Source organism: Ictidomys tridecemlineatus, chromosome 5 (assembly GCF_052094955.1).
Source record: "Ictidomys tridecemlineatus isolate mIctTri1 chromosome 5, mIctTri1.hap1, whole genome shotgun sequence".
In the NCBI taxonomy this organism is placed as follows: Eukaryota; Metazoa; Chordata; class Mammalia; order Rodentia; family Sciuridae; genus Ictidomys; species Ictidomys tridecemlineatus.
In genome coordinates, this window is record NC_135481.1 from 184,456,156 (window position 1) to 184,471,205 (window position 15,050).

At 42.7% G+C, this 15,050-nt stretch overlaps 1 protein-coding gene across 4 annotated transcripts in view; it reads right to left on the minus strand.

Moving 5' to 3' along the window:
* Ptprt (protein tyrosine phosphatase receptor type T) overlaps window positions 1-15,050 on the minus strand; it is a 1,029,624-nt gene that overhangs the window by 108,987 nt on the left and 905,587 nt on the right. For 2 of the 4 annotated variants that reach the window (XM_078051815.1, XM_078051817.1), the window contains exon 17: window positions 9,896-10,051. In XM_078051815.1, coding sequence (XP_077907941.1) covers window positions 9,896-10,051 — 156 coding nt within the window. The remainder of the gene's footprint in view (window positions 1-9,895; window positions 10,052-15,050) is intronic. The other 2 variants (XM_078051813.1, XM_078051814.1) reach the window with 1 other exon arrangement.

Consider the following 15,050-nt stretch of genomic DNA (forward strand, 5'->3'; position numbering starts at 1 on the left):
TTCTTGTTTATTCATTGACTTATGCAGTGGCTATGGGCAATGTGTGGGCCTTAGTGTCCCTATTCATGGCAACATCTTCAATCACTTTGTGTACAAGATGTGCCAAATGTTTACCTCCCCAGACTAGACTCCTCTGCTGAGCTCCCAGTCCACAGATCCACTGCCTACCTGACATCTTTTCAATGACTCAATAGTACCTCCATGTGAGCTGCTGAGTTTTAAACTCCCCTCTTCTGCTTCAAATCTGGCCTCTTTGTTTCATCACCACTCATCTAGAGTATAAGCAGAAAAGATTCAGTTCAGGATTGAGGCCTAAGGTGCTTCCATAGTTAGAGGCTGGGAACAAAAGAGAAATCAGTCAAGAAGAATGAGAAGAAATGTTTGGGGAAGAAAGCGAGAAACAATGTCAAGCAAAGAAAGTGTTCTAAAGAGGACAAACTACTGATAGGTCAACCATAGAATCCCTGGTTCCAACCCAGACTTGGTTTCTTCCTAGACCTTGAGAAAATTACGTAAATTCTCCAAGCCTCAGTTTCCTTGTGTCACACAGTTGTTGAGAATATTAAGTGAAATGAGGTATGTAATTACTTCGTCCAGTAATTACTGACAAAACGGTAGCTAGTAGAATAATCTGTGTTTTTAAGTTATCAAGGCTATAGCTTTGAGCTGAGAGGAGAAAAATGGTCTGTAGGCTTGGTTTATTCTGCTACCTAGCAACTACTTATTTACATTTGCCGCATCTCTTCCTCATCCTTGATTACTTTAACAAGCACTTCCTAAGTGCCCTGTTATAATTCAGGACCACCTGTGAGGTGTAGAAAATAATTCTATTTTCTTCTCAAGATGCAGTGGCCTAGCACAAATTGTCAAAAGCAACTTCAGCTTTGTCTCTTTACTGAGTCCTTTTCAAAGGGTATTGAGAGGGAATGGCTGAGCCAGCATACAATGAAAGTGAAGGTCTGTATCTGATAAAACGTTCTCTCTACAATGCAAAAAATGAATCTGTTATGATTCAAAGAGTATACGAGGCCAGGTTCCAACAAAACATAAGAACACCTAGAACTGATTTCACTCTAAATTTCAGGTAGGTTAATCTTTTTTTTTTTTTTTTTTGGAAAATGACTTCGAGTTGGCCACAGATGTGAGGCAGTTTCCAGCTCTGAACCCACTTGCTAGCACCCACTCTGTTCCTTACACTTCCCAGGCTCTGAACCCACTTGCTAGCACCCAGTGTTCCTTACACTTCCAAGGTGCTGCCCCTTTTACCTGGGACAAGCCTCCCCTTGCATTCCCTTTAAATCAAAACCCATCTCCCTACATAGTATTCTCTAACTCACTTAGGCAGAATTAATCACTTGCTGAGCCTCTGATCAGTGTTCCCAGAACGCTATACACGCCTTTTCTCCATCACTTATCACATTGATTGAAACTAATCCACTTACAGGTCTCCTCCTGGAGGAGAGTCATATCCTTGAAGGCAGAGACCGTGTCTTATTTATCTTTACAATCCCTACAATACTTCCCATACGGTCGACATTCAATGAATATTTAAAGGAACACCTCGGCTATTCCCATAACGAGGAGATGAAAAGTATAATTCAATTTGAGAAAGTTCTATTTGTGCAGAAATCCAGATTGGGGGATCCACAGAAATTACTACATGACAAACTGCTATTGACTATACAGTATGTACAGTATTTCATTCCTTTGAAGGAGATCATGAAACAAAGACTAGAATGGCCATAACTCCAAATCTAACCCTGATTTCATTAATGACATGAGGAGTGAGTGATTCTTGAGAAAACTCTCTGGGACTCATGTCTTCATTTTTAAGGTGAGGAGGCTGGATCAGGTGACATTTGGTTTTTAATCTTGACTATATCATAATTATTATCCCTTTTTGAGTCAAATATGCTTCACTGAAACGTGTCTTAATTTAACTCCTTAGCATTTGTACTAGACAATTTGCCTCCTTTCTCAAAGGTTACCTAAATCTATATTTTGCACTTCCACGGTGTGAAACATTCCATTCCATTTTGGATTGCTATGAGTTTAATAAGTGCATCCTTTAATCTGTCAGTCAAGTGGATGATAGCAAAATATTCAATAATTCCTGTACAATATTCAATAAAGCAGAAGGTGGCAAAATTGTAACATTCAATTCTCCTAGATTCAATTTAATCCTGGAAAATATAATTGCTCCTACAAACAGAACTTTTGCTTTATTTTTCATTCCTCGGCACGATGCTCTACTGAGCTCTTGGTTTCACTTGGTGACTCACTGCATTTCCTTGTCAATTTCCACTCTTTTTTATTCTGGCTCTCAGATTGTTCACTGTTCAGACAAAAGGAGAGAAAAATCTCTGAGGTGGCTTGCGAGGGAACTCTGGTGGCCTCATACCGATTGATGGGCACTAGTAGCCTTCAGGACCAGAAGCCTGGTTGTCCTTTGGAGCATCCTCCCTGGGAAGGGGGCGGTTAGAGCCCTCTCCTCAGAGCGTCTGCAACTCGCTATTATCAGAGACAGCTTAGCCCAGGAAAAAAGGGGTTTGGAGTCAGACAGTCCTTGGTTTTCTTTTGAGCCGGTGATTTTCAAATTTGAACATGCATTTGAAGCCACCTGTAAGATTTATCAAAACTCTCATGTTCTCTTCCCAGAGGTTTGGGTCTTATAGTTCTGAGGTGGGGCCTGAAAATTTGCTTCCAACTTGTCTCCAGGTGATGCTAGTACTATTCATTTGAAGACTTTGCTTTGAGGATGATTGTTTTAAGCAGATGACTCAACATCTGTGGAGTAAAGTTTCTGTATTTATGAGACAATAACATCTACCTTTCAGAAGGCAGGATGGGGCTTGGCTGGGTTTAGACTCAGGTTTGAGGTCCAGCTCTGCTATTTAAAGCTAAGAAACCTTAGACAAGTTCCTTACTATTTTTAAGCCTCAGTTTCCTCACCTTTAAATTATCAGAGATAATCACGACACTTATTTAATCTTCCCCAAATACCAATGTGATAAAGATGCGTATAAAACATTCAGTATGGAAATGGGCATATCATTAATGCTTGATTGATGATTAGCAAGTATCATAAATATGAATAGTTATTATTACACTTTGAAACTGTAAACTGGGAGGATTAAATGAGGCCGTTGCCTGACGTGATTGGAAATAAATAAAATGGTAGGCTTGGATCTAACAAGAAGAAACAGCATAGATGAAATGTTACTTGGATCCCCAAATCATCTTCACTGGAACTGAACAAGGCAGTCCTAACTGGGATTTTGAGCAGATTGAAAACCAGAAATGTTTTCTGAGAAAGGCTGATGGCTGATATGGGAGCTATTTAGCCTCAAGAAAGGACCTGTGCATACAGGTGGCCTCAGTTATGCAGTTAAATAGCTGGGGTCAGGGTGGGTCTTGCAGGAAGAGAAAGGCTGATTCCATTACTCTGTGTGACACCAGAGGGCAGACAAAGGCCAAAACATGGTTGTTGACTGATACATGCTTGAGTGCAAAAACAATCAAATGCATTAAAGTTACCTTGGAACAGAATTCAGCTCAATGGGAGACAGGACTCACTATGAGAAGAGTTGGAACCAGATGTAAGCTTCGGAGATCTTAATGTGAATTCCAACTCTATTATTCATTCATTCATTCATATATTCAAACAAATGGGCAATTAGTATTTGATGGACCAGAGACCTGAGAAATGGTCAGAGTATGGAGAGAAATGGTCAGAAACCATGGAGAGCCCAAGAGATTGTGCTTAGGATTTTAGCCTTAACCTTGGGGGTAGCAATGATGTCATCTATAACATCAGGATAATAATCCCTACCTGGCTGCTCTGGTTTGAATAGCAGAAATAATATGTGAAAAGTGTGTAGGAAAATGATAACCAAGGGAAGATCCCCCTAAAACAGAGTAATCATCAACATCACACATCATAGAGTCAACAGTATTCCAGAAGATTAAGACGTATTTCTCTAGTGTCGGTGCCCTCACTGGAAGTGAACCAGATAGAGAAACCACCCAAGAAGTTTACCACAACCCCAGCAACCCTCACTTCATCTTTAAATTCCTAGTCTGTCTTCCCTATGTGAATTGCTTTGGTTACATAACATGATCCTAAAATATTCCTGCTGGATTTTGCTTGGTGCCTCCTTCTCTCTTCCTCATCTCTGCTGAACTGTCCCATGAGGGTAATGAGCTGGACATTCCCTGACCTGCCTCCAAAATAAACCCTTTCATGAAATCTGTATAGTGAAGGACAGCCAGGGGCCTTGGTTTTCAGGGCCCACTCCGTCTTTGGCAGCAACTGTCTCCTAAGGTTACTGCGTGCTCACCAGGAGGTGTAATTTGGTCACAAAGTCAGGGGAAAGGTCCTGTGGCTTTTTGTGCAGATGGCTACTGCACAAATAATACAACAAAGATGCTCCTTAGTGGGACCCTACATCTCCCCTGCCCAGCTGTGAGATCTCCGTTGGCAGGGACCATTCGTTCATCTTTCTGCAACTCCCAAGGGGTTGGTCCAGGTTAGGAAGGCCTGAGGATGGCACCACCACTTTCCTAAGAGCTCCTGAGAGTATCCACTGGGCAGGTGCCTCCTGCAGTGGGAGCTTGGGTGAAGAGAGGACCTAGGAAGAAGCGCTGTTCTCCCCGCCAGCCATGTCACTTTGACATCTCTTCTCCTTCACCCAATTTCATGGTGGAATGATTGCTGAAGTTTGGAGAAAAGACAGAGATGTTTGGTTTTGAGAGGAGAGCGTCTGTCTTGGGGTCCAGGCCTCTTTATACAGCTTCAGGAGGCTCTCTGAATATCTGAGAGCATTAGTTAACTGTCTAATGGGTTTGGTAGGAATCATGTAGACTCTGGGGGATACACTGAGATGCCTATTTGAGGTGCTTATCACAGAGCCCAGCACCTTTCTTATATTCTAGCTCGTTGGGGGTACCCAGTTCCAGGGCTCCATGCAGAACAGAGCTGTGGAGGCAGCTGACCCATGGGGAGGGCACTGGACTTCTCCTTTCTCATGACCCTCAGACTTCCCTCAGTGACACTGGTGAGTGCTTGGTGACTATTCATGGCACAGAACCAGGAACTCCAGATCTGGGGTCAGATAACCCTATTCAGTTTGTAACGTCATCTCTGCTATTTCTGTACTGTGTGATTTGGGGCTTATTTATTTGGGTTCCCTGAAATCCAGTTTCCTCATTTTCAGAATGGGAATAATATCTAACTTATAGGGTTACTAGAAAGTTGAAGAATATAATTTATATAAAGCAGAAGATTTGGCTCATAGTGGTATCCAATATAATTTATCCTCCTCTTAGAGTTTTTGGTACAAAAAGCTCAGAGCCAAATTGGAATTTGAAAGTTACCAGCTTGCATATTGAGACTCAATTATAATATAATTACATTTTAATGTATCCTTGTCTTGATCTTATTGTTTTCATTTATATTTTCCTGATCCTCGTTATTCAATTCCCCTCTATTGTTTTATTCAGGTCCCCCTTTTGGATATTTCCTCCAGTTCTTTGCAGAACTAGCTGGAGAGCCTCTGATGTCAGGAAAAATGGATCTTCATCATGACTTGTCAAATACCTGTGTGATATGGACTGGGGAGTCCCTCTGAACCTCAGTTTCCTCATCTGCAGAATGGGGGTAAAAATCACCCTACAAGCCATTTTACAACACAGGCATAAGGATCTGTTGCTTATGTGTCTTGCAGAAGGATGTAAACTATGATGAACTTGTAAACAGAAAAATCTATTTTCTGTGAGACAATGCTCCAACTTATTTATCTCTGAAACTACTCTCCTCAAACTGCCCCAGGACTCACAGCCTTTGGCAGCCAGGTATAAAGCACTGAGGAAATGGCCATTGAATCCCACCTCTAAGGCCTCCTCCCCCATTCATGCCTGCTTCCTGACTCAGCAGGGCGTTTGAAGGCTCCACGTCTGGGATGTGTGGAGATGGCTTGCCTTTGCACATCCGATGGTGAAAGATTCAATAAAGTGGGAGCATAAAAATAAAGACCGTTAACTAATGGTACCCAGCCAACAAGGGAGTCGGTCACACGCAGTCTGAGAAGGGCAGACAGCTAAGGTGTTAGAGGATTCAACAGGGATTTGTTCTGAAGCAGTTTTGTTTGGACTGAAAATGAATAAGGAGAAGATGACATGTGAATACAAGAGATAAAGAAGAAGACTTAAGCCCAGATAAATAAGGAGAGTACCCAGAGAAAGACCCAGAAACTGTTTCCAGGGAACAGAAGATCAGAGGGAGGAATAAAAAAGTACACAGGGCTGTAGGATCAAATGAGATTACTTAATAAAAGCTAGCATTTCTTTAACTCGAAAACAATGCACATTGTTTGTCCTTGAAATGTGACATACACTCCTTTTTAAAGAATGCCAAAGCTCTCCACAGCAACAGCTCCTACCAGACAAAGCTTCTGTCACCCTTGAGGCCCAGAGGTTATCGTCCCTACACAATACTGGGATCCTTGATTGAATACATGTCACCCAACTTAGCAGTCACTTGGAATAGAAAACCCCAGAAAATGAACCTGTGCAGGAAAAGGCAGAATTTGAATTAGGCAAGGGCCTACCTGTCCAATAATGAACTAATTGCTCAAAGCACGTTCTTTTATATTCTTTTCCGATGCAGCAACCCTGCCTGGGCCCTACCTCTCAGTGATGCGCAACATTTGCACATAATCTCAAGGCCTCTTAAAGATGCTGATGCAGAAGCCAGACAGTCACTTCCCTAATGTCACAAAAATAGATTCAATTTTACATACATCAGGGTGATTTCAGAAGCAATTTCTACATCTCCAGTGTAAGCATTACTTACTTTTTTTTCCCTCCCTCAAATCTCATCCCAGTGGTTCCACAGGGCATTTAAAAAGCTACCTGATGCACTTGAGGGCATTGAAAAAAATCCCCAGGGTGGGTTTATAGCTGCAGTTGAAGATACCAAATACATACAGAGGGTTCTAACATATTCAGTGATTCAAATACATGCAAATTTTCATTTCATATTAATCGAGTATATAAAAAAACAAAATTATTTTTTTTGATTTTTAAAAAGTAACATTATTAAAATGAAAGAACATATATAAACATAATATGGTTGTGTATACATGTCTGTGTGTTTGTACACAGACGTATATGTGTGTGCGTTTTAAACATAAAATGTGCACATATAGATATCTAATCATTTGGAAAGATTGTCCCTGGCCTTTAAGCTCTCTAATTAGGTCCCACTGGATATTTTTCTTCTTCCTTTCTGGTTAGCTAATTTATCTCCATCTTGGGTGTTTTCATTTTAAGGGTCTAAGTTTTGGTGCATGGTGAAAACAGTGGTGATATTTCCCTTTGAATCCCGAGAAATTAGTCACCCAGGTTGTTTTCATTTAAGATCAGAAAGCTTGAGACCAAATGCCTATAATTTTAGAGCCAAAATGATCGACATACATCTCTGACCATAATCTCTGTCATTCAAAGTCCTCCCATGGCAATTCCACAAAAGGAAAAGAGTGTGCGCAGAGGCTGGTTGTATAGGAAAGGTTTAGCATAAATACGTGATAGTTGGTCAGTGTTTTTAATCAGCTATTCTTCAAACAAACTTCTTGACCTTTGGGCCAGAAGCAGGAGAGCCAGAGCCGGTCCAGTACAGTGGAGCCTCAGTGAGCTTGGGATGGGCTTTTCTTCAAAACCCAACCTCATTTATTTGATGGCCCCTTCTCTGCCCTTCCTGGTCTACATCAAAATCCCCTTTCCCAGGCCCTAGGAAATGTGTGAATCACCTGGATTGAAGACAGAAAAAGGACTGGTTGCTTGGATAAGCAGACCACAGATTTTCTCTGACCTCCAAGGAAAGCAAAAGTTAAATATTTGCTCATAAAATAATCAGTAGACTCTTAGGCTTTGTCTTTAAAAGCCATTACCCATCTTTAAGACGTGCTCAAACTTAGCATCGTCAATAACCGGCAAAGTGATATCGTGTGTCTATTGGTATGATCCAAAGGGAAGTACACAGCATCGCATATGTAGTGTTTTTACCCAAATGTTTAACCTGAAAGTTACCATGATGGAAAAATCAGACAAATCTGGATTGGAGACCATTTTATGAGAAAACTGCCCCTAGGCTTTGAAAACAAATGTCAATATCCTGGGGGGAAAAAAAAGTTTAGATGTCTATTCTATAGGCAAAGGAGATAAAGAGACAAGAAAATCAAACACAGTGTGAGCACCTTGGATTGGAGCCTGAATTACAATGAACAACAATAAAGAAGATTTGGGGACATTGAGAGAATTTGACTCTGGGTAGGTATATTGGATATCATTGAATCAAGTTTCCCTTGTTGGTTAAGATACTGTTATGGTGGTTGTGTTGAAGAGTATCCCAATTCTTAGGAAACTTGTTGAGTTCTCTACAGGTGAAGTGTTATGTCTGAAGTGAACTTCTAAATTGTTCAGATAATTGGAGAGAGAGAGAGAGAGAGAGAGAGAGAGAGAGAGAGAGAGAGAGAGAACAAAAGTGCAAATGCTGAAAAATGAACCATTTGAAGGGCTTTACAAAATCTTTAGCCTTCAGTCCCTGCCCTTGTATTCCCAAGATTTCGATTCAGTGGATGAGGGTGGAGACCATGTGCATGTATTTTGGAAATCTCCCCAGGTGGAGTTTGTGCTGCCCTTGAGCTTAGGAATCATGGGTCAGACCTGGGTCCATCCAGGACAAGCTGTGTGTCTGTGGGCAGTTGAACCAAACACATTTGGCTTTAGAGGCCTTACCTATAAAATGGGTACAATAATAACACGTATCTTACAAGACTGTGGTGAGAATGAAATGAGACAGAGTGGCTGCAAGTGTAGAAGGTGGCAAATAAACATTTGTTTTCTTTCTTCCATCATCTTCTCCTAGATCTACATCATCCCAAATGGACCATACCCAAGGTGATTTTTGCAAGTTGGGATTTCTTCCACCTGCAATTTATATAATATATGGAGGAATTTTGTCCCTGATAAATATCCTTTTAGATTTCCTGCATCCCCCTATTTGGAGCAGAGGTTGGGGTAACTAGCGTATTAGATCTAGGAAAGAACAAGCTTACAGCATGGTTGGAAGATAAGAGCGAATGCCACCGTCTGATCACCACACCAGCCTGATAGGTCAAGAGTCCTGGAGCTCTCCTTTGGATAGGGCTGACCATGAAGTCTTAACCACCTAGATTAGCTTGGAGTCCTTTGTTAGCTTTGCATGAGGACTCAATCTTGACAAGATGTCACATGTCACTGTTGGCTAAGGCTTGGAAGTGGCCATGGCTTGAGAGGTCTGTCTTCCAGTCTGGACTTGATATCAGCCAAGGGACTTTGGAGAGACAGTTTCTAAGCCTCCCTTTCCTGAGCATCCAGAACAAGGACAGTAATAGTTCATGACTCACTTACCTTACACCCCATATGTGTGAAACAGTTTGAAAATTTAAAAATTCAGTTCATAGTGGCATATTTTTCTCTTTAAGGGCCCCTCCTCCTCATCTTCCTCCTCTTCCTCCTCTTCCTCCTCCTCCTCATCTTCCTCCTCTTCCTCCTCCTCCTCCTCCTCCTTTTTTACTATTATCATTTTTAACCCATCTCTATTTAGGCCCACAAGCAGTTAGGATGACTTGGTCCCATTTCTTTCTACTTTGGGGTATATTCTTAAATACTCCATTTCTCCTTGGAAGGGGCTGCCCCAGGGCTCTGCAGGGGAGAACCTTCCTCCTGGACCATCCCAGGGAAGCATCCTGACCCTGGGTCTCACAGTACCTGAGCACTGTGAGGGGTCCACAGCAGAAGTACCAGGCTCATGCCGGACCTAGATATCACCTTTCCCTTAGTGGACTCAACTTACTGAATCCGTTAACGTCCTGAGAACTGGAGGCGAAGCCTTCGTCATTGCGACTGGCACTGAGCTTGGTGGTGGGTTTGTCCGCAGAGGCCACAGGCCCCATCTCCCTCTGGGCTCCACTCTGTGTCTCCTTCTGCTTCTTGGCCAGCTTCCTTTGGGACATGTGCAAGGGAAAAAATCACAGTCAGATGGTGCCAGTTGAAACAAAGCATTGGAAAGATAGATTACTCTCCTTCCTTGCCTGCCATCCTCTACTATCACGCTTGGCTTATTTTCCAGAAATAAAGCTAAGACAGGCCCTCCACTGTCAAGGTGGAATAGAGCTAAGTCCTCCATAACAACTAGTAGATTCCATGTCATAGAAGCATGAACACATGCCTCCTTATCCAAACCATGCGCACAAAGTCAGTGAGACTTGTACGATGCCACCTCTACTCTCCTTTAGAGGAGGAAGAGGCCAGGCTGGTCTGGCCTCTCAGTCACCTGAGAAAAAGTACACAGAGGCTCAGGCTCATGAATGTAGGGTAGAGCCTGGACCTCTGTATGGCCACCCAGTTCCCAGGTGATTCTGACACCAACCACCGGAGGGCAAAACTCTTGACTTTGACATCAGGCAGATGTTGGTTTGTATCCTACCTCTGCTGCCTGCCAGCTGCATGACCCAGGGCAAGTTCTTTCATCTCTTTGAAACCTGAACCCTTCCTCTGTACACTGTGGCGAACTAACTTTACAGCATTGTAATAAGTGAGATGGTTCGTAAAACACACAGAGCACAGTGCCTGGCACATGGGGAGCACTCCATGCTTGGAAGCTGCTGTTCTTATGAAGACCTGAGTTGCATTTCAGTGTCTGGATTCCCTTTCCAACAGCCCCACTGTGGAATACCGTCTCCCCCTGAATTATATCAAAGGATGGAGACTTGGATTCCTCACCAGGGAACTGAAAGGTTAAGGAGTTCTTCTTTTATGGATTAGAAATCTACCTCCCTTAAATTTTAACTGATAGGTATTAGACATTTCATTAGAAATCTAAAAATATGACTAATGCTTCTTGCATATAACAGTTATTCAAATATTTCTAAAAAGTCAACATGGTCTCTCTGGGTTTTCTCAACACATATGCATCTCAATGTTGTCATTCTATTCTAATCACACGAAAAGCTCTAGGTTAAACATTAAATATCTTGAAGATTAATTTTTCCAGGCCTCTTGCTCCATTTTTCACAGGACCTGGCATCAAATTCAATTGTGGTTATTCCTATAGCCACGCAGAAAGAACAGGTGTCCAGAGAGGTCAGACTCGGTGCAAAATAGGGAATAATTTTCCCAAGTTGAATCCATCTGCTCATAAAATAGGGCATTTCAAGAGGTAATGATCTCCCAATGAGAGGTGGTATTCAAAGAAAGGATAAACCTAGATGCAAAAGTATTTTAGAGCTCATACAATATCAACTCCAGTTTGGTAGTAAACTCCTTAAAACCTGGGTCCCTGATCTAGGTATAGACAGCAGAGAATGACAGATGGCACACACATACACACACACATACACACACACACACACACACACACACACACACACATAGGGATGATTTGAGGAGCATCTATTTATAAAAAGGGTGACTGGCAAAAGTGGAAAGAATGCAGGGAACCCCAATGTAAAAAAAGATTTATACACGCATACACACACACACACACACACACACACACACACACGAGAGCCGTTTGTCACCTGTGGATCAGAAGAACAAGTAGAGGAAGCACAAGAAGGGAACTGTAAAGGGGAGACACTGGACAAGAGCCTTGGCTGTCTTTTGAGGGGTCCTGCCAGTGCTAGGTGACCTCTAGGAAGGAACCAGAGGCCAAGGTGTCCTGACTGCACCCAACCCTCTCCCTCTGATCCCATACAGCAGTCATCACTAGCTGAGCCCAATTATAAGGCAGAGATGGTGAAGCACGCCTTGGAGGGAGCCCCTGCAGAATGTGCTCTGGAAGCAGAAAGCAGAGCAGAGAAAGGTAGAGAGCGAATCCTGAGAATTCAGACCAAGGAGAGAAAAGCTTTTCCTTCCCCCATTTTGGCCATAATTTCAAGACAAATGCAGCCTACCATGGAATTCTTCATTTATTTAGTTTTTCAAAATTGGCCTGGGGAAAGAAGGGCACTCAAGAGTAGAAACACATTTTTTGGGGGGGGTTGCAATGCTTTGGCCACAGGCACCCTGTTCTTCCCATGCAGCTATTTAGCAGACAGAAAAACAACCAGTGAATCACTGCCTGGGAGGGCCCCTTCTCACCACCGGCAGACAATCAACAGGCAGGGCGCGTGCCAAGGAAAGAAAAGTGAGTAATTCGGCTCCTGATGACATTTCAAAATTTTATTCTTCATTTATTATCAAAAAGGAGTGTGTTTAAAAATGTATATGTGACCTTCTTAATCATAAATTTGAAAAGATATACAGCATATCCTTTGCCTCTATCTGAGCTCTGCTCACATTCCCCCAGCAGGAAATAAAAAGAAAATCCGATAAGAGAATTAACTTTAAAACTATAAATGAGTATGTATCTGACGCTTGGTATTTCCTCTGGGGCAGAGCTCCTAACCAATCTCATTCTATTCAGGGTAAAATACTATGGAGAGGGTTGTGTTGGGCACAAATCATTGGTTTCCAAAGGAATAATAATAACAAAAAGGTCTCACAGATTCTATGAAAAATGGCATTTTGTAGAAATGTTTGGATAGCTCAGCATAAAATACCTATATTGAAAACAATAAAAATCAGAGCCTCTCCGAAACATGTAGATATTTAAAAGTCAGAAAGCTGAGTTGCAAAACTTCAGACATGACATGTACATTAGTCAGATTTGCATTACTATAATGTAATACCTCAGATGATTAAGTTACAAAGAGGAAAGGTTTGTTTCCGCTCATGGTTCTGAAGGCTCTTTCTGTGGCCCCATTGCTTTGAACCTTGAGCAGAAGAGGTACGTCAGGGGATGTGGGTGGTGGAGCACACTGCTCAACTCACAAGCCAAGAAACAAAGAGAACAACTGGATGGGCCAAGATGCCCAAAGCCCACTTAAAGGCCACCTCCAACCACCTAAGGACCTCTCGCCGGGTCCCACTCTTCAAGGCCCACAGCACCTCCCAATACCACTGCCCTTGAATCCAAGCCTTCAACTCGTGGACCTTCAGGCCCAGCCACAGCAGTGTCCTTCATGTGCATTCCACAGCTGACCGCTCCTGCATGATCGAGGTGAGGAGAATGCTGCCCAGGGGCTTTGGCAGGAGGTGAACACAACTACAAGGCGGAAACGGAGTTCATAAAGAAGGCAAGGAAATCTAGCGTGAGGCACTATCTACTCCTTCAGAATCCAAAATTTAAGTATTAAAAATACTGTCAGTAACACAGGAAAATTGATATTCATTCCCAGTACCAAAAAGAGTTTAATTTATCCCACTTCTCTTTTTTTTTCCCCTTCAAAGAGAGAGGAAAACCCAAACCTGTGAATAGGGTATACAAGACCCTAAAACTACATTGTAGACTTCAACTTAGGCTTCTGTTCCCACATACCTCCTTAGGACACATCAACTACCCCCCCACCACACACACACACCCAGTACTCAATACAATTATTCCTTCCGGAGTCCCCTTCTTTTCTAAGGACCACCTCTTCCTCATCCTCCAAGTCTCAGTGTTATTCAAATGTCAGCTCTCTTCTGGGCTTTGCCCTGCTCCTCTCTAATAGAATTGTAATTTCCTGCTCTTGGCCGACTCATCCATTGAGCAAATATTTATTGAGCATGTATGTGTATCAGTCTCTGCTAGACATTAAGAAGATCATATATCCTTGACCTTGACCCTCACGGAACCCAGAGACTAACAGCAACAACAGGCATTGAACAGCTAATGGAGAAGGCCAGGAAGAAATATCTGATGCTCTGAGAGAGCTCAAACATGATTGGGACCTGACAGGACATCAGGGAGTCTTAGGTGCGTGTCAGCTGAGCACTCTATTCAAGTTACAGTAATTCCACTCTCTCACCCACTTGGGCCAGGACCACTTGGGAGAAGGGCTTTTGACTCTTTGCACCTACTCCAGTTTCTTGCTAGGTGTCTGGCACAGAGCCAGTGTTCAATAGATTTGTTGCACAGATTTATATTTAAAAGTCTATGATTTGAAGTGTGGAGGATTGCCATACTGCTCTGGACACAAATTATAACCACTTAAAAAGCAGATACGTGCAAGGAAAGAAAAGGGGGAAAAAACTACATAAAAATCAGTTTTTACCCTGGAATATTGCTACCTAGGAATACTTTTAATTAATAACTTAGCATTTTCTTCTGGAAATGTTTGCAGAATTAATGGAATGTTCACAGATGTCAGAATTTCCACCTCCCCCACCCCCAGCCTACAGAATATCCATAGGTATAAAATGCTGAAGAAAAAATCCTCATAAAGTGATCACACAACTCACAGGATGATCGGATGGACTCTTCGGGGCCTTCAAGACTCAAGTGCTTATTATTACCTTCTGAACCTGGAAGTTTTTCTCTAGCTGTTCTGAGATTCTGTGGGTCACACCATTTCACCAGTAGGGGGTACCAAAAGCTGGTAAAAAGCGAACATGCACAAGCCTATTTATTCCTCTGCAGGATCATTTCCAGAGCTGAAGGATGTTTTAAGACCTAGCAATCCAAAGTTTACTGCTCCTGACAGGTGGGGACAAGGTGACGTGGCGGCAGCTCTTGGCATTCTCCCCTTTCACGGATTGCTCTGGGGCTTCTTTGACCTCTGCTTGTTAGCTGAGCAAGGGGCAGGAGGCAGAGGATGTGCCCCGGTGGACCCTGAGTCCTGTGATTTATTCTGAGCATCTCTTTTCACAGGGGATCGGGCAGGTGGAATGGCTTAGGGGAGAGGAATGAAGGGCTGCGAAGTGTCCTGGAATCACGCTACAAGAGGAGGCGTCTGAAACGTCGAAGGGTATTTCTCATGGAGGGAATCCTGGGGGAAGTTCTCATCCCACATCTGGCTGTGAGGTCCTAGGGGCCAGAATTAGGACAAGGTTGGCTTGGCACAGGTAGGAATTTCTAGCAACATACAACTACCTTGGTTCATTTTGAAAGTGCCTAACATTCGAATAGCCCTTCCCAACTTTCG